Source organism: Rhamphochromis longiceps, linkage group LG20 (assembly GCF_057381845.1).
Source record: "Rhamphochromis longiceps isolate RC_006_pf linkage group LG20, R_longiceps_female_GT1.1, whole genome shotgun sequence".
NCBI lineage: Eukaryota > Metazoa > Chordata > Actinopteri > Cichliformes > Cichlidae > Rhamphochromis > Rhamphochromis longiceps.
In genome coordinates, this window is record NC_140576.1 from 28754424 (window position 1) to 28777033 (window position 22610).

The window sequence follows — 22610 nt, forward strand, 5'->3', positions numbered from 1 at the left end:
CTGAGCTTTGCATTTTTTTGTTTCCCTATACTTCAAAAACCATTAGTTTGACTTTTTTAACTGTCAGTCCCCAGTGTCTAATGAATACATCCTCTGTAGTGATTAATCTTACTTTCTTGCACTCAAAGACATTTTTAAAGTTCCTGAAAACTTCTTGCACCAACTAAAGGGCTGGACTGTGGAGAAGTAGTAACTAACTTGATAAGAGTCTTGTTAGCACGATTTAAACAGGAAAAAGTAAACAAAGAAGTGTTTGCAAATGTTATCATGGTGACCTTTATGTCTCTACATTCTAACTTGGATCCTCTTTTGTTGTTAATGATTAAAAATATTTGGAGGAAGCTTTGGGGGGCAGGCTCTAACTTGCCATATCATAGAGCTGAGTAATAGCGGAGAACTGTAAAGTCAACAGATGTATGAGTAAGGCACACACATTAAGAGAAATGCGCTCCATACATATCATAAACAGTGAATGACCGCGAGAAAGAAACCGGAAGTACTCCTGGCCGCTAGGGGGGAGTAATGGGCCCGATGTTGACTGGCAGCAAACCCCTCAGAGGTTAAAACATTGCAGGCGCTGTCCTTGTTAGAACATTCAGGGTCATTGGGTTAGGTTTTGAAACAAGAACATTTTAAGGTACGTGAGGCGCTATCCAAATTAAGCTTCATTTAGATTCTTTTGTTCACTTGTATTTTGCACATTAGTTTGCATTTTTACCAGACAGCAGCAGTCTGTGCTGGATCAGGACAAACACTAGTGGCAGCTTTGAGAAATCCAAATAATAAAAAGTATTTTGGTTTGTTTAAAACAATGAAAAACCCTGCTGTGTGACATAATTATTTTATTTTATTTTTTAAATCCTCGTCAGCCTTTTAAGTTTCCTGCTCAGCTTGGACTAATGTACTCAAAGCTAAGCATAACAGGACTTCACCCAGTTTCAGTCCACAGACAGTACTCTCTTTAACCACACCTGTCTATTTGCTTGTTCCCTTTTTGCAAACAGTTACATCTGCCTACAAAAAAAACCCTACTTTCATCAGCAGTTAAGACACTTAAAGAACTGCCTATATTCAAATAGGTGTACTTAAAGGTACTTGCTACTTGGTAGCCAGGTCTCAGCAAACTAATGCAAAACAAACACTGTGTTTTTGGTGGGCAGAGAGGAAAACATCATCAATGCCACCAATGAAATTTTCACGTCTAGCTTGCAAATAGAAATTTGATAAAATGTGTATGGTTTTATATTGTTAACAGCAAGCACATGCCAAATATATCCCCTGCTCTCTCTCCAAACAAATACAATGTGTCCATGCTCTCATACGACAATCTTTATAAATTCCACTTTATATATTAAGTGTTATTTCAGCTGCTCTTCTCTATGCTAACACGTTCTTACTTTCAGTTCATATTTATCACTAGATTTGTGTGGCACCCCTGTGAGGGAATGACCACATTAATGTTATTTTGTGTAAAACACTCATGTAACGGGACATTTTTCGTTGCTATATGTATTTATTTTCAGTTCTTTAAGAGGATAGAAAATTCATGTAATAGGGATTCATTTTATGTTAGAAAGCAGTGAGGGCGGAACTTTGGTGCTTGCTCCGGGGTTTGGGGGTGCAGTAAGTCGAGCCCACCTTCCGCTGCTTCCTCAGACACGTTCTGGAGGAAAGCAGAGACGCATCGTGTCTTCCTTACTCCGCTCTTCACCTGCTTTTACAGGTCGGTAAATGGTGCTCGCACCGAAAATGTTGTTTATTGTTACCATGGTTACCCACGTTAACGTGAATGAGAGAGTTAGGGCGGTCCGCCCGAGTTGGTTACATGTGGACGCGGGAGAAAGCCAGAAGAGTGTCCCGTGCGACCGCGCCGCGAGCCCGCTCGTTGGGTGGAGCGCTCGTGAAGCAGAGTCAGTGCGCTCCTATGCTCGGTGCAAACGTGTTGTAATGCTCCAATCGAATCAGTTCTCTGAGATGTGAATGTTAATAGTTATGTTGAAAGTGACTGAGTAGATTAGCTAGTGTAACACAAGCACTCTGAGCAACTCTGTGTAGCTAACAGAGGCATTCACGGGTTAATTAAACAAGCTGTGTTTCATGATGCACTAAATAGTGATTTTGCCAGTAAATTACTGGAGGGAACAAATGTAATGTATTTACCAATGCTGTTATTGAATATAACTGTTTAGCCAGTAAGACACTGCAGAAGACAATGTGATGTGTTTATTGATATGATAAAAGAATGTAGTTGTTATGGAAAGAAGTGTGAACTTAAGAAACTGAACCAGTTAAAAAGAGTATATTTCACTGATGTTGTGAAATAAGTAAATGTAATTGATGTGAATGAGGAACCAGCTGAACAGTATATTGAAAGCTCATGTTTAGTGTTTTATAGCATTTATTTGTGTGAAATAAATCAGACTCAGACACGTTCTGGAGGAAAGCAGAGACGCATCGTGTCTTCCTTACTCCGCTCTTCACCTGCTTTTACAGGTAACATATTGTCATCGTGGTCTTCATCCTTGGGACCCGTAACATTAGCATACCTTTTTGAGTGTCACTGCCACTGCATGAAACAGAAAAATATACTTAAGGGAAAAAAAGACAAAATCATTAAACAGGCATTAAACAAACTGACCCTCTGTGTTTTGAATATCATAAAAAGTCTTCCCTTCACACACGTCTGGTAAAAGAAAGACTTTAGAAGGAGTGTAGAACAAGTCAAAATGTGGGACATTGTCTCCAGATGTGGGACAGGGGGACAAGGAATAAACATGCTAAAGAGGGACATCTGGTCACCTTAACCCTACACTGTACAATTATTTGGTTAAATACTTCAGCTATAAAATTTTATAATCCAACCAATTTGGATATTTATAATGCCAAGTCATAAGCCATATAGCGGGTGGCTGTAGCTCAGGTGGCAGAGCAGGTCAGCCACTAATCAGAAGGCTGCCTCCTGGCTGCATGCCAAATATGGCATTGGGCAAGATATTAACCCCATGTTTGCCTACTGGTGGTGGTCAGAGGGCCAGTGTCCGGCAGCCTCGCCTCTGTCAGTGTGTCAGTGCGCCCCAGGGCAGCTGCTACAATGTAGCTTGCCATTGCCAGTGTGTGAATGGGTGAATGACTGAATGTAGTGTAAAGCGCTTTGGGGGTCCTTAGGGACTGAGTAAAAGCGCTATACAAATGCAGGCCATTTACCATATATAGTTTAATATTCACAATTATTGCGCTTTCAACCAGGTGCTTATGCATTATTCTAAATGTTAGGCTATAAAATAATAACACTGAGTGTTATAATAATAAGTACTACGGCCTTTTTAAGCTTTCCTATATAAGACTGCATTCCAACACCTCTTTTTGCGGTCCCACATGAAAATAATGACACGAGATTCAGGTGTTAACCTGAGCATTTATTGTTGTTATTGTCGTGGGGGGTATTTTTGGCGGGTACCTGTGTTTTCTGAATGGATGTTGGACAACCCATCCGTTGATTTTTGCATAGGTCTTGCCTGTCAGTGGACAACTGTCCACTTTGGGTGTGGAAAAAAAAAAAATCAGTACATCACAAAAACCATGCAGAAATAGTGAAAGGCACAATCACCATAGATATCAGATACATCAAATTTTATATGTCTATATCTTTCATTTTCATGGAGGGGAGGGAGGGTGTACTAACTGAGATGTAACATGGGGGGGAAACCCCAAGTGTTTTGAAGCTGCCGTCATATTAGGGCACGACGTAAAACATGTGAAACTCCCCAGACATTCAACGCTTTCATTTAAAAGATTATATTGTCGAACAATTCTTCTAATAACTATATGGGAAAATACAAGCATGTTCTATTGTATTTTTATAGTACATTTCTTTTTTTTTTTTTAAATATATAAACTATATGTCTACTGCCTCATTTTGTCACTATCCACATCCCACATCTGCTATAGGCTCAACACAGTGGGTGCCCACTCCCTCCCCTGCAAGTTTTGAATGACCTTGCCTCCTAAAACCACACATTGCAATAATCACACACAACATACCTAAACATGTTTCCTTTTTACATTTCATTGCTGATAAAGGACAGAAAATAAAAGTAAATGAAATTTGCAGCATCAGAGGTATCTGCGGCGATTTGGCATGCACCCATAATCCACCTGTGATCTCTCATCATTAACCTGTTTTTACTGTTTTCCCCTCAAACAAGATGCTTCCTCTGAGGCACAGTGAGAATAGTAAAAGCCCCTTGGAGAGAGTGTGAAAGCCTAAACAGAGATATCTTGATGTGTATGTGTGCAGGCTCATCACCTCAGATACACCCGCTGCACTTGAGAGACTGACAGGATACATTATAGCCACCCTTAAAGCAGAAACATTTGTAATTTAATAAAATTAAGTAATTTGTAGGATTATTGACAGAAAAAAAGGTTTAGCATGTGACTCAAGAACCACACAGGACATCTATTTTCTCGATGTATCTCAGTCTGTCCTTTTAACACTTCAGTACGGTCATAAGACTGGACCCTCAACAGCATTTACACAGCAGCTGGTGCTGTGTCGAGTGGGCCCTCTGGAGGGCAGTGTTTGCCTATGGCACGTCAACTCTGAGCCTATATCTTTTTTTTTCTTTTTTAAATGGTGCATCTCAACAAGGTGACACTGAAAATGGAGCAATGACACCACTTGTGGCCCTCCTGGTTTAAAAAGCGAGCACAGAGATGCGGCAGAGACTGGATTCTCATCAGTCCCGTTGGACACGAGTTCTGAGAGGCTATGACATCTAGCAAAGCATTATAAATTGTTCTGTAATATTTACAAGAAGAAAAAGATGACAGATATTTGTGTCTTTTTCGTAGGATTCAACGGATCGGGGCACCTCACACACAGTCCGGGTCAAAATGAAAAGAAGAAAAAAAAAATGATCACAAAAGGAAAAAACAAAACAAGCACACGGCACACCGCTAAAACTTTTTGACTCACAAAATGTATGACAGTGCAAACGTACATCCATTTCTCAAATAATTTACAAACATCAGTATACACTTCAGCACCATTGTTTACTATTGTTGTTGAATACATATCAGTAAGCTAGATTTTTAAGTGGACACTGTTAGAGCTGCATGTGCTAATATGAAATATGAGAACCATGAAGGAGATATCAGCAATGCGCTGCGTGTCCATGAGGAAGATGATATTTGTTGAAAGTGTTGAATCTGGGGTGAAGATGCTTGTGTTAGGCTTTAAAAAAAAAAAAAAAAAAAAAGTCCCGTGAAGACAGTGCTTTTATCCATAAAAGGGACAGACGTAAAAATGCTCTCTGTGTTGGTGTTCACATGGATAACATAAGATCACAGCACACACTGTGTAAAAGAATGACTGATGTGTGTGCTGGGCACATTGCTTTAGTTTACAGAGGACACAAATAATGATAATCGTGCTGTTTTATGATCTGCGGGGGGAGAAACGATTATAATGTGTTGACTTTAAAAAGCCCAAATGTCTACTTTCTGTTTATCTGGCAGGGAACAGTTTAGATTTTCTCTCCGGATGGAATCATGCAAACAGAAACAGTCCAATAAAATTACTGTTTACGAGACAAAGTAAGCAGAAAAACACATGACAAAACAAAATAATGAGTTACCACCGATACCGCTCTGCACTTACTATGACCTGCCATACCCTGTAACCCAAAGGCTAGCCTTGGATATTTCCACTGCATTTATAATCCTCACCTTTAATGACTATAGAAGTGCCAACGACAACTATTTGAATATGCAAAAGCAGCAGCTGTACTCTAAAAGCTCTCCAATAAAATGTGATGTTACATTTTAAGGACTCAGGCTGCTCAGAGGGTTACGTTACACTTTCCTGTGAACCTTTCTCGTTAAACCACCTCAGTCTTCATTCAGTTATGTTCCAATTCATCATGTCTTTTTGCTTTACTCTTTAATCTGTTTTGCTCTCGCCATCATCAACTTGCTGTTATCCTTCACAAAGTAAGAAGAGAGAAAATCTCACAACATTTGGTTTCCTCTGATGAAATCGGTTGCTTCATGTTTCCTGGGCTTTGTCGTGTACTTTGCTCATTAGCGCACCAAATTGGAGAGAAACAAATGTCTAGTGAATTTCCTCTCCCCCTCGTCACACACGGTATATCCTTCCACCTCTTCTGAACTATTAAAAAAAAATCATATTTTGATTGAATTCTTTTATCTCTTTAACATAAAGCTTTGAAGACATGATGACTTGTTTTTGGTGTTATAAAGACAAAATCTGTCTTGCATTGTTTCCACTGGAAAAGTCAGAAAACTGTTATTCCAGCCAGAGAAAAATAAACTTCAATTTGAATTTATTGTCTCCAAAATAATTAAATACATTTAACGGAGGTGTATTAGCTGAATTAATCTCTCTAAAATAAAATGCACTGCGGAGGAATGAACTTGGGGAGGCAAGATTGGACAGAAACTTTATAGAAATCAAGTTTTTCGTGCTTTTCAAGCATTATTATTACTACGAATAGCTTCTTTTAAGATTTTAAAGACTTTTTTTGTGGTTTGGATACTGCGTCGGACAATAAGTAGTAAAAAGGTCAACAATATCTACTCAGAGGGTTCGGTTTCATAACACCAGAATGGGAATTGAGCTACCAGGTGAAGTCAGATTATGTCTAAACAACAAAACACTACTGTTATCTTAAGTGCAACGGAAATTAAAAATGCTGTGGTTGACTGCGTTTATTCATGTGTGACTACTAATGCCCTCAGAGTAAACAATGCCCCATGTGCGCTGGGGAGTTTAGTGGCAGAAGTTACGCTTGCTGGGCTGGTGAAGGAAGGTGTTTCTGCTGTGGGCTGTGTGGCGAGGGATCTGCTCCCTGGTGCGGTTTTGGCGTTGGATGCGGTTGCGCCCCAGATGGCGGCGTTCCACTCGGGCTTTGCTACGCTGGACCCTGGCCACTTGGGTGACCTTGGCCAGAGCACCGGCCTGGGCAGCTGCTCCACGGCTCACCCTGGTGGGCATAGTGCCGTGAGTGGCGGGGACCGAAGCTGGTTCAGCCGCTCTGATGGAAAAGAGAGAAAAGATAACATAGTTATGCTGATGCTGGGGAAAAAAGTGGATAAAGAGCAGGTATATTTTTAGCCAATCGCTCTCACCTCACGCTGCCCCCCAGGCTAACCATGCTTTCCTCTGCCACTGCAGACAGGTTGCTGTTGGACACCATGGACAGGTTGCTCGGGGAGACGTACACAGACATGCTGGGGTGCTCTATTAGCAAGTCTTCCATCGGGCTGGCCTCTGCAGTGGCTCCCTCTGCAGTGAAACAGGGGGGAGGGGTGACAAACCAGCTCTCATCCATGCAGCCTCTCTCTGAGCCTGCCCTACTGCTACACCCACTGCCCCCACACTCACTCCCAGAGCCTGGGGACATTGACGGCGTGGAGGAGGGCGTGGACAGTCTGACCCGTCTTGGCAGGGTTACGGGTGTAGTAGCACCCATGTCTGATGGGCTGGGGCTGGGACAGGACACAGGGTCTACTAATGCTACTGCACCTTGTGGCCGGCCTTTATGTGTCCTACGACGCTTGTGAGGGGGGTGGGGGACAGGGGCCGGGCATTCAGTCCTTGTACGTGCGTCTTGACGATTTGACAAGTTATTCTCTGGGAATGATTGTGCGATCAGTGGGATTCCTGACTCATCATCAACCTGCATCATGCAGTCAGACTCTTCTGAGCACATGGCAGCGATGAGATGGTTCAGATGAGAGGGGGGTCAGGGTGGGGGAAGATGTTGCACAAGTTATGCAAATGTGGCAGATTTTTCAAAAAGCCATGCAGGTCAAAGAAGGGATCACATACGCACGCACACACATACCAGTGTGAGGAATGTAAGGGTATTTAAAAAAATTGGAGGAAAGGAAGAGGGGGGAGGAGGGGTAAGGAAACATAAAAGAGTCACATCATTAGTTGTGTTGACCCTCTAAAGCTGTGATTATGTCATTGACATAATTTCTGCCTTGACTCTGCTGAGAGGTACTTTTATGTTATGTTGTTTGCTTGGCTTCTTCTGAGCAGGCATTAAAGCACATTCTCATACTTTAAAATAGTCTTTGTCATGATCAAGATCATAAACAAAGTGGAAGGAGATGCATGTTCACAGGTAGCTATGTGTTTCCGCCATTTGACGGACAACACAACCTTTGGCATGGCAGCCATATGGATGAGCGGCAGTGTAGCTGAGCCACGCCCTTATCATAATACTTCACCCCATCTCATCATCCCACTGTTGTTATCACTACACTTCATATATTAGTCAGTATCATAAACATGCACAGCAGCACACAAAGCATAATTTGACTATTTCCTCACTTTTGATGTAGCTTTTAAAATAACCATCCCTTCAACACAAGCCCAGCACAATGCTCTCTCTGACTCACCAGGCAGATTGACAATCATCCATCCCTCCTCGTCGGCCTCAGTCACACATGGGTTGGGTCCCTTCAGCTCAGCTACCACCTCTTCCACCTCCCCAAACAGCAGGTTGCTAAGACGCTGAAACATTGTCAAGTGTTGACGACTGGTGCTTTTGTTGTGGTGCACAAAGAAAAAGCTGTAGCTGCCTTTTTGAATTTCTTGTCGGTTGCTATTTTACGCTGTTCTTTGATTATTTTTTTCCCCAACTTGAAGCCTCTTGCTGGACCTTGTTTTGACAAACAGGTGTGGACAGGCTTCTGTAGTGCAAATATAAGGTTTCACTTGGTTTGGAGCAAAGGCCTGAGGGAGAGGGAGAGAGGAAAAAGGGGATAATTAGTTGCAATGAAAAGATGAAACATACATTAGATAAAGAGAGTAAGAAACAAAAGAGGTCAGGATTATTTAAAAATGCAATGCAGTCATTGTTTTTAGCGTGAACTCAAACCTTAGTGGCATTAAAAGTGTTGCTCTTTTTAAAAAAATTACTATTATTATTTTGAACATTAACGTGTTAATTAGAAGAGGTGGGAATCTTATAATGAGTTTATAAAACAACAGGGCTTTTTTGAAAAAACAAACAAACTTCAACACCACTCACTTTAAACACTTTATATCTTAACACTTCTGAAAGGTCACAGAAAACTGAAAAAAAATGTTTTGACCACTTGGGGGCTGCACATCAACACTGTGCCTGTCATTCATTTGGCATCTTACTTCTGGCTGCTGTGTTTTTGGTTGCCATGCACCCCTGAGGGAATATTTGGCCTTAGCAGCTAAACATCTCCTCATATTTCCAAGATAGTTGCTAATTTTGCCTGCCTGTCCAGGTAAATGTGGTAAGGAATGCGTTTTTTTTTAACAGTTACTGCAGTAATAGTAGATGAAACTAAACAAAAGGACAAATACTTGAAAGATGCTGAAATATTTTTTAGAGCTGAGAACGATCGAATAATAATTACAGGTTTGTTACTACAAGCAATCTCGTGCAGTGATTTCCAAAATGTGGGTCGGGCCCCCCTAGTGGACTATGAAGGTACTGCGAAGTTACATAAGAAACAGGAGTTAATGAGTTAATCAGCAAGCCAGTGTGTAATAACTACACTGCCCTCCCCTATTAGGTCAAGAAAACCAATCAACTCTCAGTTTCTAGGCAGATGGGCAGAGCACAGAAGAAGAAGAAGAAGAAGAAGAAGATTTTGGTATTCATCTAATACCAAGTAAATATAGGGCCAGTATTACTGATATCAGTATCAATACTGATACTTTTAACCTATAAAGGCAGCTTATGTAGGGGAGAGCAGTGTGTCATGGTTTGTGAGTTGAATCAACATTCATTTGCATTTCTGTGCAAATTTGAATGAAGACTTTTCATTGTAATTTATTGTGGTTGTGATTAATTATTAGCTAATAAAACAAAACACACCTTTCGGCTTTTCGTGTATTTAGAAATTATTAATTTTGAAATAATTCATTATTTAACACAATTAAGAAGGCAACATAGTGAAACAAAGTATCTGTCCAGTGTTGGTATCCACCTCTAGAAAAAGGTAGGCAAAACTAAAAAAGGTATATTTACAAAGAGCCACACTCTTACAAAACCAAGTAATGTGTGTGCACACATGTGAAAGATGCAAAGAAAACCAGAAACATTGTGACAGCAGGTGCTGAGGCCAAAGGACGAGGATGTGAACTACACGTGAACACACTGGTGTAATGTTAACCTGAAGTTTAGCTTATGTGACAACGCTCTGCATGTTCGAAGGTTGAGTTTTATTTAAACTGAGTATATAGGGCAAAGAGACCCAAGAGATCACAGAGTTCAACACCAGGGGCGGAGCGTGGGGGTGGCTTACTGGGCTTAAGCCCGGGTTGTTTTGTCAGAAGCCCGGGGTATTTTGGAGTGCAATTTTTTCATAGTTAGATGCCTGGCTGACAACTGTATAAAACAAAAAGTACACACAATATTCGAAGCACATAGTGCACACTGTGGGAATTTACGACTGTGCGTGAATCCCCCCCTGATATTGGTATGATCCAAGCTCAGGCACTAAGCGACTGAGCGAGGGGGCGGGGCAGCTGCTGCCCGTCAGTGCGCTGTTGGAGAGACGGAGCCAGCCATACTAAGGAGAGCTTAAGTTTGACCAGGTACCAAAGCAAATCATTCGTACCGTACAAATAATGTAAATATGACGGTGCATCACGAAAGATTGATATCAAACTGATCACTTGACCAATATTACGTTACTTGCTCTTCAAGTGAATCAACAAATGGCGAAATGAAAAGCCGAACAAATGCTATTTTTTTTTTTAGAGATTCTTAGCTTACGTGTGTTTATTTCATATTTTCAGTTCTTACCCTCCCCGACTAAATCGGTTTCAGTTATGTACTGAAATATAAGAATGGACATTAGAGGGTTCTTTCAAAGAAAAACTCAGGTAAATGTTATTTTATATATTATGCTTTGTATGTTGTTCAGTATATTTCTATGCAAAACAAGAGGAATTTCAGTACACAGCAGGATATTCACATTTGTAACCAGATATTTACATACACTTTAGGGAGAAAACATAAAACATTTTTACTGCACAACATCAATTTAGAGTAAACTTTTGTTTTAGATAAATATTGAAATATCTTTTGAATTAGTTAAATGTCAGAATAAAGAGAGACAGAGCTTTCTGTTTTTTATCACTTTCATCAAATTTAGGAGTACATGTACACTAAGTTTATTGTTAATTAATAAGAAAACTCCAGACGATTCCATTCTGAGCTGAAGAAGCTTCTGATAGGTTAGTAGAGTCCATGTGAGTAAACAGGTGGCACAGCTGTGGATGCATATAAGGCAAAACACAGAGCCTGTTTCTGTGACATGGGAAAATCAAGAGATGTCAACCAAAACACCAGGAAAAGAACTGTGGAGCTCCATAAGTGTGGCTCAATTTTGAATACAATTTGGTGCCATTTGCAATTAAGAAATACAGACGATTTCTCTCTTTACTCTTAAAGTTAACAAATATGTTTTTTATATTTATCAATCTAAAAAAATAAACATTTAGTCTGATTTGATGTTACAATTAAAAAGTGTTTGTGTTTTTATCTGAAGAGTTTGTAAATATCTGTATATTTGATGATTGTCAGCACAAAGAGGGAGAGAGAGGAACAGAGAGGGAGATGGAGAATGAGGACAGAACAGAGATGAACAAGAGCAGGTGAGACACACATGTTAGTCAAATGGTTGTTTACCAAAAGTATCACCGTATCATAGGTACTCATGTATCTCATACCTAGTGTTTCTTTTTAGGTTTGTTATTTTTCAAATTCTATATTTATTAAGTTATGCAGGCTTGTTTGCACAACAAGGCTAAATAATTATATAAACCTTTCTCAATCTAAATATTGTACTTTGGTAAAATTAAAAAATAAATGTAGTGCAGGTCTATGATGATTTTTAGTGCTACTATCATCTAGTTCTGATTCTGGTTCTGTCTTGGTTAAGTCCCAAGTAGTCCTGATTTTGAACTGTTGTAGTCCTGTTTTAATTCTGGATCAGTTCTGGGTCTGGTTGAATTGGGGTTTAGTCCTCGTGTCTTGATACAGCCCTGATTTTGTTCTGCCTTGCTGCTTAATTAAAAAACTAGTTTAAGGTGTTCTGCACATGTGATATATATTTTTCCCTATATGAAGTCATTCTTTTTTGAACAAAACTCAAAACAGAGCCAATTAATCTTTCAGTCATTTCTACCCCCCCCCCCCCCCCCCCAAGGGAAAAAAAAATCCCACATGCATACTATCCTTTTGGGCTAAGCCCTGGGTGTTTCAAATGTCTGGCTCCGCCTCTGTTCAACACGCTCTGCAACTGTCTGACACAGTTATTTTTGTTTGTGAATTCAAGGTTAGTGTTTATTTACTAAAGGAGAGGTTCGATATCAGGCCATAACCTATTTAAGTAATCATCACATTCAACCACAGTCTCATTTGCCCCAGAAATCTCATTGACTATAATGTAAAGTGTATGAAGCTGAACTTTCTCACTAAATAAATGAGAAGGTTAGTAAAAATAAGGTGAAAGACAAGGATTTATAGAGCAAAGAGTCATGGGAGCAGATATGCATGGATGCATGATGGGTTTCTGTCCTTATTTGGAGAATCACCATGATAACGGAGCAAAAAAGGGAAGACACATCCTAATTGCAGTCATACAGAGCATGCTTGTGGGATTGCTGATGTCAGGTGCTTGAAGTGATACGATAAGATATGAGATAAATCAAGTGAAGCAGTAACTGGTGCAAAAAGAAAAAAAGCTAAACCTTATAAGCCTTTTCTTTAAATGATGAAAGCTATTTAACTTGTTATATATATAATTAAGTTACTGTCATACACTCATTCTCTTTTAAATTTATTCAGTTAAGTTATTGTCTTGTGTTGTGTTGTCTTATTTGTGTTGTGTTTTGTTGTGCATAGTGCCGATGCAGGACAGTTTCCAATGTTGTTGTACTATTGTACTAGGTATGACTGTGCAATGACAATAAAGACTTATCTTTCTTATCTCTTATCTCTTAATTAAAAAAAGATCTGGGTTGCATGACCTGTATTTTAGATCTTGTGAGAAAAAAAACATTCAGTCACTAAACAATGACTATGAAATGTTTTTGAGGAACTGTCTTTCAGCTGATGCGGTGCAGTGCATACCTCAGCACAAAGATTAATGCATTCCTTGACTAATAAAGCATTAAGTCATGGGACTATGACAAGTAAATTCTGATAAACAATGTTTTTCAGGCCTCAGTGCTGCTTTGCATAAGGTGGAGAGGAGATCCGCACAATAAACACCCAACATGGACTCGTAAGAAGCACTTCCCTGACCATTTTGTTAGCTTGCCAACTGAGAGCTACTGATTGGCCTTATAGGTACTGACACTGCCAAAAGGGCCCAAAGAAACAATGATAGCTAATGACCAGATGATGTATGTTTTGTGGAAACCTTGTCAAATCCACCCATTAACACAATGACAAAGATTCATGATGCTGACTGTTTTGTAAAAAAGCAGAAAGATATGCGTTATCTGAAAGTTAAAAGCAATAAAAGTGACTCTCACTCATTACATTTTCCCTTTCTTTTTCTTTATTATCACTGCTTGTAGCTGAGCATATGTACAGTACAGTAGGAAATAGAGCTGATTGAATATTTCTTGTGAGGTAAATAATATTTTCATAACACATTTTGTTTTTTCTATTTTAGGATACCTTATCTGGCCAGGGACAGCAGGTGACATTTGGCCCTCTAGGGTAACTGTAGCCCATTTATAGTTTATATGATCACTGATGCTGTTAGATAATAAGGAGACCTTACAGGTCAAAATAATAATAATAATAATGGATTGGATTTATATAGCGCTTTTCAAGGCACCCAAAGCACTTTACAATGCCACTATTCATTCACTCTCACATTCACACACTGGAGGAGGCAAGCTACAGTTGTAGCCACAGCTGCCCTGGGGCAGACTGACAGAAGCGAGGCTGCTATATCGCGCCATCGGCCCCTCTGGCCAACACCAGTAGGCAAGTAGGGTAAAGTGTCTTACCCAAGGACACAACGACCAGGACAGAGAGCCCAGGGAACTATATATATATATATATATATATATATATATATATATATATATATATATATATATATATATATATATATATATATATATATATATATATATATATATATATATATATACACATATATATATATATATATATATATATATATATATATATATATATATATATATATATATATATATATATATATATATATATATATATGCATGAATAATGCAGAAGAAAGCCTTCTTACATGTTGAACAAGAAGTTTTGTGGATTTGTTAAAATGTGGCAGTAACACAACAGTATATATTTAATATGTTCCGGATGTATAGGCAGCTCTATTGATTGAGGTTTTTTATTTTATTTATTTCATAAGAGGAGTGGGCGGGGCTCCCGAGAAGTAAAAACAAGCTGCGTCTGACGTCACGCCACTGACGGAGAGGCTCCAGCCTATTTTGCGACCGGAGGAAAAAAGAAAATCGGTCAGAATAACAAACAGGGGAAAAATATCAAGATTTTCTGATCGCGTGTTTGCAGTCGACATGGTTTTCGTGTTTGATCTGCATTTTGCAACACGGTACCGAAAAACCATCCGTGTGAGAGCGGCTGCTGTTGTCGACGGCTGTCGTCTGGACTTGAAACGCTTATGAAAAAAATATGCAGCGGTGTTTACGTTTCCAACACAAAGAATAGGCTCTTCATGTAAAATAAAACATCGACCTCGATGCCAGAGCATCGACGAGCCCAGAGAAGACGCGACTTTCTGCGCAGGGTATCCAGGTTAAACATGAATTATCCGTATAAGCTCTGGCTACAGCTGAGGGGTCAAAGCAATGACAGTTGTGGCTCAGCAACACTGCACGAAAGACAGGAGAAAAGAGGCTCCTGAATACACAGCGAGTCGGTTATTTGACAGAGCAGCTCAGGTTAGGCCTGGTGTATTTTTAGTGGAAATCAAAACCTAAAAAGGTCGACCTGCAACAAATACATCAACATCCGCCATCGACTCCACACCAGCATTTGGTGCAGTTTGCAAAACAACGACTGCTGGCGTCCTATAGGATTAATCTATGCAGGCTGGTGTCATTTCTGCAGATGCAGGACGTCGAATCGACCCAACTAAGGCTGTTTATTTGGGCCTATAACATACTGCTTCCCCATCTATTCATGTCCTATTAACAGGTCATTTCATAGTATAAGAAAAAACACACACTCAAAGGCAGGCCAAGACAAAGGGATGCAATTCAATAATAAGAATCTCTATGATTCACGACAGCTGATATGTAATGGGTATTTTTTTATGAATAACCTTAAAAGGAAAGCAGCAGGTTCAATTGCAAAGATGTAGGTTAGTCTGATGCCTCTTTATAAGCACAGTTAGACACAAAACACACCGAGCGTTTAATCTGGAAAAAGAAATAGAGATAAAAAAATACAGAAAATGAAATAGCTTACCTGCCCTTGCAGTGTTATTCAAGTTGTAAACGAGATCTCACACACAGTAGAAACGACAACTCTTAAAGCATAGCTTTAGATAGCCTTTATGTGAGGTAGTTAGAACACCATTATATAAAAATAAAAGGCTTTCTTCTTAGAAGAAGGGCTTCGTGTAAAAATGTTTACACGGACGTTTTCAGATCATAACATCTGCAGCTTTCCCCTCCTTTCCTCTAGTTTTTACGCTGCAGATTTTCCTGTTTATTGCTGCCTCCAGCTGATCCTCGGATCAGAATGTAGAGCGTACAAAACAGCTGATTGTGAGATCACTCAGAGCCACGCCTATCACCCCGCCCACGCCAAAGAAAGCGGCCAATCAGAATATTACACCCGATGCAAGCCGGTCTACTTGGTGACAGGGTGGGGGCTGGGCAAGATGAGCCGTAAACCTGCACCCAGATGGAAAGGGTGACTTCACTGGGAATCTGAACTCTAATCAGCTTCCACGAACAGCATCCGTGGTTTTTGAAAGCTTGGCTGGGGGGAGGTAAACTGACTCTGGGTCTGTTTTCACACGTCTTTAATATAGGACTAGGAAAAAGTAGGATGTAGAAATGAAAGTATTTAAACTATCAAGAGAATGAGAAAGAGGAATCTGATGCAACAAACCGGTTATGTCGCCATCTGAATGGAATTTGAACCACAGACACAACATGTTTGCAATAACTTTGTGTGATCCAGTTTTAGTGAGGCCTTTGCAGTTAATTTTTAACATATTAGGGGCCCAAATGTGATATGAGGTGAAATCCTATAAACAAGATATTTAAAATATGAAACAGTATCATTTCCGGTGTAGTTTTTACTTCTACTCATATGCTGGATGCTGGACAACACTGACAACAGCAATCTCATTTGCATGTTTTTCCCTGAGGGTGACTTATTTACTAAAACCTCAAATATTCAAATCATTTAATAGCCGCAGTTTACATCATGTTAATTTTTTCTTGTCAGGTGATGCTGGTGGTTTTACTTTACATTTCAATAGTAAATAAACCTCATTCTCTTCCCCTTCACCTTTTTTTTTTTTTCATTCCACTGGTGGGGACGACTTTTGCTTTTCAGCCTATATCGGCCAATCATATTTGCTATTTTGAATGCAGCTTTTGTGTAACCAATGGGATTTTTAGATGTTTGAAATACCCCTTGTGGTCACTTTTGTACCCAGCAGTTTGTAAAGCAATGAGATTATCCACTGCTCTTTGTGTTACCACATTGTGACTGTTGCCATTACTGTGTGTGTTTTATACATGTGTGTTTCTTTAGGTGTTGTGTTTTTTATAAAATACATATTGTATAATGATTAATAGAAATGGTTCTTGTTCGCAACACGCATGTTTATGTCTCCATGGGTGTGTACCTGCATGCTTCGCAGTCACCATTCAGGGTGAAACATACCTCTGTTCTTCTAGCTGAAACTCAGCCAAACACATAATGACTTATTTAAATTTTATAACATGGATGCAATAAATTTGGGAATTATTCAGTAGCAGCTGGTCCTCTTTAAATAAGTGGATAACTGTATGTATTCACACCTTATCAGATGCAACTTGCTAGTACTGGATTGGAGCTCCTTTTGCCCCCAGAGCTGCTTTAATAGTTCATGGCACTGATCCAACAAGGTGCTAAAGGTTCCACACAGTCCATATTAAAATGATACCATGCTGCAGATTTGTCAGCTGTACATCTAAGATCAATCTTCGGTTCCACCACATCCCAAAAGTCGTCTATTTGATTGAGGTTCTGCGACTGTGCAGACCACCTGAATACATCAAACTCATTGCCATGTTCAAAAGACTACTTTGAGTTCATCTGAGCTTTGTGACATGGTGTGTTAACAAAATGATGGGTATGCTGTAGTCATAAAGTGTTAGGCCTGGTTAGCAAGAATAGTCAGGTAGGCTATGGCATTTAAACAAGGCTTCACTGGTGCTAAGGGAACCAAAGTGTGCCAAGAAAATATCCCCACACAATTAAACTACCAGCAGCAGCCCAAACCGTTGATAAAAAACAGGACAGATTCAAGCTTTCATGTTGTTTACAACAAATCCAACAGACTAGTGTCTGATTTTCCACAGCAGAAATCGAGACTCAGACCAGCCAACGTAGGTGAGGCCACGCAGTCTGCTGCTATATCTGATTCAAGGTTTGCTGTTTTGTGCAGCTGCTTTTCTGCTTACCTTAGATAAATATGTGGTTATTATTTGAGTTACTAGCTCAAAGCAGTCTCGCCATTCTCCTCTGACCTCTAACATCAATAAGGTATTTTCACCCAGAGAACTGCTGCTCACTGGATATTTTCCCTTTTTTGGGCCATTCTCTGTAAAACTCCAGAGATAGCTGACACTGACACTTGCTTTCAATTTCTGATGCTTAGTTTGAACTTCAGGAGCTCTTCTAGACCAAAATGTAGATATGCACTGAGCTGCTGCTATGTGATCGCTGACTAGATATTTGCACTAAAAAGCTGGCGAACAGGCATACCGGCAGCTGAGTGTGAGAGTTTTTAATTGTAAATCTGTTGGTGTATTTCTTAAGAATAGATTATAATAAACGTGTTATTAAAGGCCTATGCTTATGTTTTTAAGTTAAGAAGCTTTTACACAATGACAAGAGCATGATCTTGAAATTTCTCCATAGTTGATTTAGCTGGAAATGCTGTCTTATATTTTGAAGCATCTTTGACTGGATGTCTCAAATGCAAACAAACAAATGTGCCACACCTCTCATGTTTCACACACATTCTTTGAGAGCTAGTTTTTTCTGCTTTAGACATTTGGTATGTAATTGCTGCCTGGTCACAGACAATGAGTTCAGCACGAGCTTTCTAACGTCAGGTTGATAAGGTATCGGCCTATATGGTTACCAGGTGCTTGGCAACTCTTGAAGACACAGACTCATTCACCCTGCAGTGATGATGATATCTCAACCCCAGTAACACAGTGAACACAAACATTCAGGAAGAGCTATCTGTGCTTGTGTTTGTGTAATGTCTGTGTTCTCAAACTAATCAGTACATGTCACTGGCTCGCTCCTGTGTACGTCCTTGTAAAACACTTTGTCAGTCGCTATGACGTGCTTCAGATGCTTTTTAAGGTGTTAGCAATATGCTGCAATGAATAGCAGCACAGCCACACCAGCTTGCTCACAGAGAAGAGAGGCTCCGGTTTTCCATTTTCTGCCTAAGGCTATAGAGCTTTTTCCTGCATTCGTGGATTCCCACAGTTTGCACTACCAGCTGGAAAAAATATAGGCGAAAGGTCAGGGCAGTATTTCCCTCTCTAGCTCCCTTATTCCCCCTCCCTGTTTGGGTTCACGTTCATGGTCATGTTCCTATTTCACAGCAAACCTGTTCTTTTCCTGGCCAACACAGCTAACCCAGGTTCCCAGCAAGAGAAGGATAACACTGTGGTGAAACACCGAGGCGCAGCAATGATTCAGCTCACTCGGAAGTCCAGCTTGTTGCCTGTTGAAGCTTGAATCAGACAATAAAGTGAGTTCCTGACTGGAACAAAACAAATACTGATGGGACTTGCTGGGAGCAGGAGAGACGATTAGGACTTAGTGTTAACAGAAATTTGTGTCACGGTTTGCCGGGGCAAGCCGTGTGGAGTTGAAGAAAGGACCCAAAAGACGGCAGCTCTGGTGCAGGTGGGTATTTATTTACAAGGGTGGGTACAAACAGCAATGGTGGGAAAACATGAAACCGGAAACCTAAACTGGGTAAACTAACAACACAAACCAGAAACGAAGATGCAGGGAGATCCGGGGAAATACACATGGAGAGATGCAGGGAGACCGAGGGGAAACAACACAGACGAACCAGCAACTACTATGACAGAAGACACAACTTAAATACACTCAGAGAACACAGGGAGATTACACACAGGTGGGGAACACAGCTGGGAGTGATTAACGTGACGAGACTAGGGAGGCAAACTGAAAACACTCACATAAGACGCAGACCTTCACAATAAAACAGGAAACACATACACGCAATGACATAACCCACCAACGTAACACAGACTGGGGGACACAGAACATAGGAACATGAACCATGAAACAGAGGAGTACAAACACCCAAGGCAACCAAAACCACAGAATACTAATAAACTAAACATAAACACGGAGTCGCAGACTCCAGACCATGACAATTTGTGTTTTACTTCTAAACAACATTTTCAGTTTGATCTTCAGAGAATTTATTTTCTTCGTGGTTTGCATAAAATCTTTTTGTATTTTGGCTCATAAATCAAATCGACTGATCTGACATACTTTCAAAAGTATGTCACTTTGTTTTGAGTCGACTCCCAGCATTACCTTATTCACCTCTTCTTCACCCTGTTATGAAGGCTTTATTTTTGGTGCCCCTCTCTTCTTTCGGGCCTTTCTGCTTCTGCTGGCTGTCAGCTGATGATAAGACAGCAGCCCCAGGAGATAGGAGGTCAGACAACTTAACAGTACCAGAAGTAAAGTAAATGACACACATTACAAGGGGTGGAGAACTTAAAGGACTAGTTGGATAATCTGCGAGTTTCTTCTGATATTTGTATAAAAAAGGTGTTAATGGCGGCAGCACGGTGGCACGGTGGTTAGCACTGTTGCCGCACAGCAAGAAGGTCCTGAGTTCAATTCCACCATCAGGCTGGGGTCTTTCTGTGTGGAGTTTGCATGTTCTCCCCGTGTTTGCGTGGGTTCCCTCCGGGTACTCCGGCTTCCTCCCACCATCCAAAGACATGCAGCTTGTGGGGATAGGTTAATTGGATAATCCAAATTGCCACTAGGTGTGAATGTGTTAGTGAGTGTGAATGGTTGTCTGTCCCTATGTGTTAGCACTGCGACAGACTGGCGACCTGTCCAGGGTGTACCCCGCCTTTCGCCCTATGACAGCTGGGATAGGCTCCCGCGCCCCTGAAAAGGATAAGCGGAAGCAAATGGATGGATGGAGGTGTTAATGGCTTAAAAAGCTTACCAATACTATTACAGTTCACAGGGGAATCTGAGGTGCCACACTCTTTGGAAGTCATCTTTCTGATATAGGTCACTAAAAGAAGTGATAATGCTAATTTAGTAGGTACTAGAGCACCAATCATTAGGATTTATACTCTAGGAATTATGAGCCTCTGTACAAAAGATATTTTAATCTGTATAAAAATGACAGACTGACTGACATCGCAGTTTGTAGGGTTTAACAGTACGTTATATGTTGAAACAATTCATTACTTCCTACTTCCTCGAACACCTTTAGGTAAAACAAACACAGGCAGAGGTACAAAACTGGCTGCACATCTCTATCCAGAAAAACAAAAGAAAACCCACAAAAATCTATAAGTGGTATCATCGTGCCAAAGAAGCTCGAGGCAGGTGACTGTAATGTTTAGTGTGATTCATCCGTGTCCTATGCAGTCGAAGAGCTGTCGTAAGTAAGTGAATTTCATAGTAGCTTGTAGCCCTGTTTTCATGAGTTGTTGAATATGTGGCATTATGAATACTTTGTCTACATCAGTTTGATCATATGGGGGAGAAAAAGGTTGCATAATCCTGCCTCAATGAGGTTTGCAATGCAGCCAGTGGAGGGTAGTAATGACACCCAGATGCAAAACCACAATTTGATTGTGAAGAGAAGACTTGCTAATAAATGTATTTATTTTTAAGGCTTTTAAGTATATTTTTGAAATCTGGTAAGAGCTAGACTTACTGATCAGCTCTGTTTTACTTGGATATGGTAGCTCTACCACCAAAGCTCATGCACAGGTCATCTAACTTTGCAAGTGTTAAGACTACAAGAACATTGTCAAAACATAAATATCAAACCATTCTTTTAAAAATCCACACTATAACTAATCCACACTAACTGTATGAAACACTTGAAACTCCAAAGTTGGGGTCTTCCTCTTTGACACTGTCCAGTGTAACGTCTGGAGGTCTGTGGCCTTAGATAAAGAATTCCTTTTTGGATCTCATATTGCATACAGCCTGTCTGTACATGCAACACTCTACAGTCCCCAGATAACCCTCACCACATAACGGTTGTCAGCCTTTCCTTATTACTCAGCACAGACTCAGCATGGTGGCGTTCTGTCACCAGTCCAAATTTACACAATTTACACAATAACAGCATCAGTGGGTGCCCATCCCTCCTCACCCTGTGTAGACAAAGGCTCTCACCCTTTCTCTTCTCCTTCCTTCAGCCCTCCTTCAACCCTCAGGCCATGCGTGCATCCCATGGGTCGGGTCTGTCCCTACATGGGCAGAGCAAACAGGGCCTGTAAGTGGTGTCCTTGGCAAGGGTGTGCAGATAAACACAGAATGAATGAGGACAGACTGTGCTCTCCAGAGGGGGCCGACAGCCCCTCGCTCGTGCTCCCCTGGAGAATATTATGAAACTTAATGAGGGGAGCTATTTTAAATTCTCTGAAGGATTAGGGTACCTAGGATGGTGAGAAGGACCTGCTTTTCAGCCACTCGTGTCAAACTCACTTAATTTCAGAATTATTATAATCAGGCTTTGTGCCTGTGTCTTTCAGTATAGTTTTAGCCCTCATCACCACCATCAGTTTATCTGCTTTACAGATAGCATGGAAAATGAGGAGCAGATTGCTCAGATGTGCAGGCTAAAAATAGCACAAAACAAGGATACAAAAAAGCAGATACATTTCCCATTCATCCATCCTGACGTCAGTTGAGTTCCTGTGTTTACAAAACCACTACTAAAAAAAAAAAAACCCTTTGAGCTGGAGTACCTCGGGACTTTTCTTCATCCATTCAAAAAGGTAACTTACAGTAATGTACTTGTACCCAGAGAAATACTGCAAGGGTCAAAGGCTAAAGCTGTGATCTGAAATTATATAACCTGGTCTCAAGGAGAGCAAAAATAACCTGCTCAACGTCGACTCATTTTACAGAAGGAATATCAACTTCCGGTTCATGAATGCGTACTGTTATATACGTAATAATGCGCCATGATTTCCAACAGGGGATGTAGCTCAGTGGTAGAGCGCATGCTTTGCATGTATGAGGCCCCGGGTTCAATCCCCGGCATCTCCA

General features: G+C 40.5%; 1 protein-coding gene, 1 long non-coding RNA gene and 1 other non-coding gene across 6 annotated transcripts; 2 read left to right on the forward strand and 1 right to left on the reverse strand.

Annotated features, from left to right (window-relative positions):
• Nucleotides 1–1621: 1621 nt before the first annotated feature.
• Nucleotides 1622–13396, forward strand: LOC146645550 (uncharacterized). Of its 2 annotated transcripts, none has more exons than XR_014909023.1 (4): nt 1622–2493; nt 10820–10906; nt 11610–11680; nt 13251–13396. It is a non-coding gene; the product is annotated as an uncharacterized LOC146645550 (long non-coding RNA). The 2 variants fall into 2 exon arrangements; XR_014909022.1 differs by lacking the exon at nt 1622–2493 and adding an exon at nt 10331–10615.
• Nucleotides 5201–16879, reverse strand: tp53inp2b (tumor protein p53 inducible nuclear protein 2b). 3 transcript variants are annotated; one of them, XM_085393525.1, is made up of 4 exons: nt 15525–16879; nt 8434–8770; nt 7153–7723; nt 5201–7058 (listed from the first exon to the last, which is right to left on the reverse strand). In XM_085393525.1, the coding sequence occupies exons 2-4, from the start codon at nt 8555–8557 to the stop codon at nt 6794–6796; spliced, it is 960 nt and encodes a 319-aa protein (XP_085249651.1). In that variant the 5' UTR covers nt 8558–8770; nt 15525–16879; the 3' UTR covers nt 5201–6793. The 3 variants fall into 3 exon arrangements, with proteins under 3 accessions (XP_085249651.1, XP_085249650.1, XP_085249652.1); XM_085393524.1 differs by having other exon boundaries at nt 7153–7726; nt 15525–16873; XM_085393526.1 differs by having other exon boundaries at nt 7153–7309; nt 15525–16822.
• A 5659-nt stretch (nt 16880–22538) lies between these two features.
• On the forward strand, nt 22539–22610 carry trnaa-ugc (transfer RNA alanine (anticodon UGC)). Its single transcript has one exon. It is a non-coding gene; the product is annotated as a tRNA-Ala (tRNA).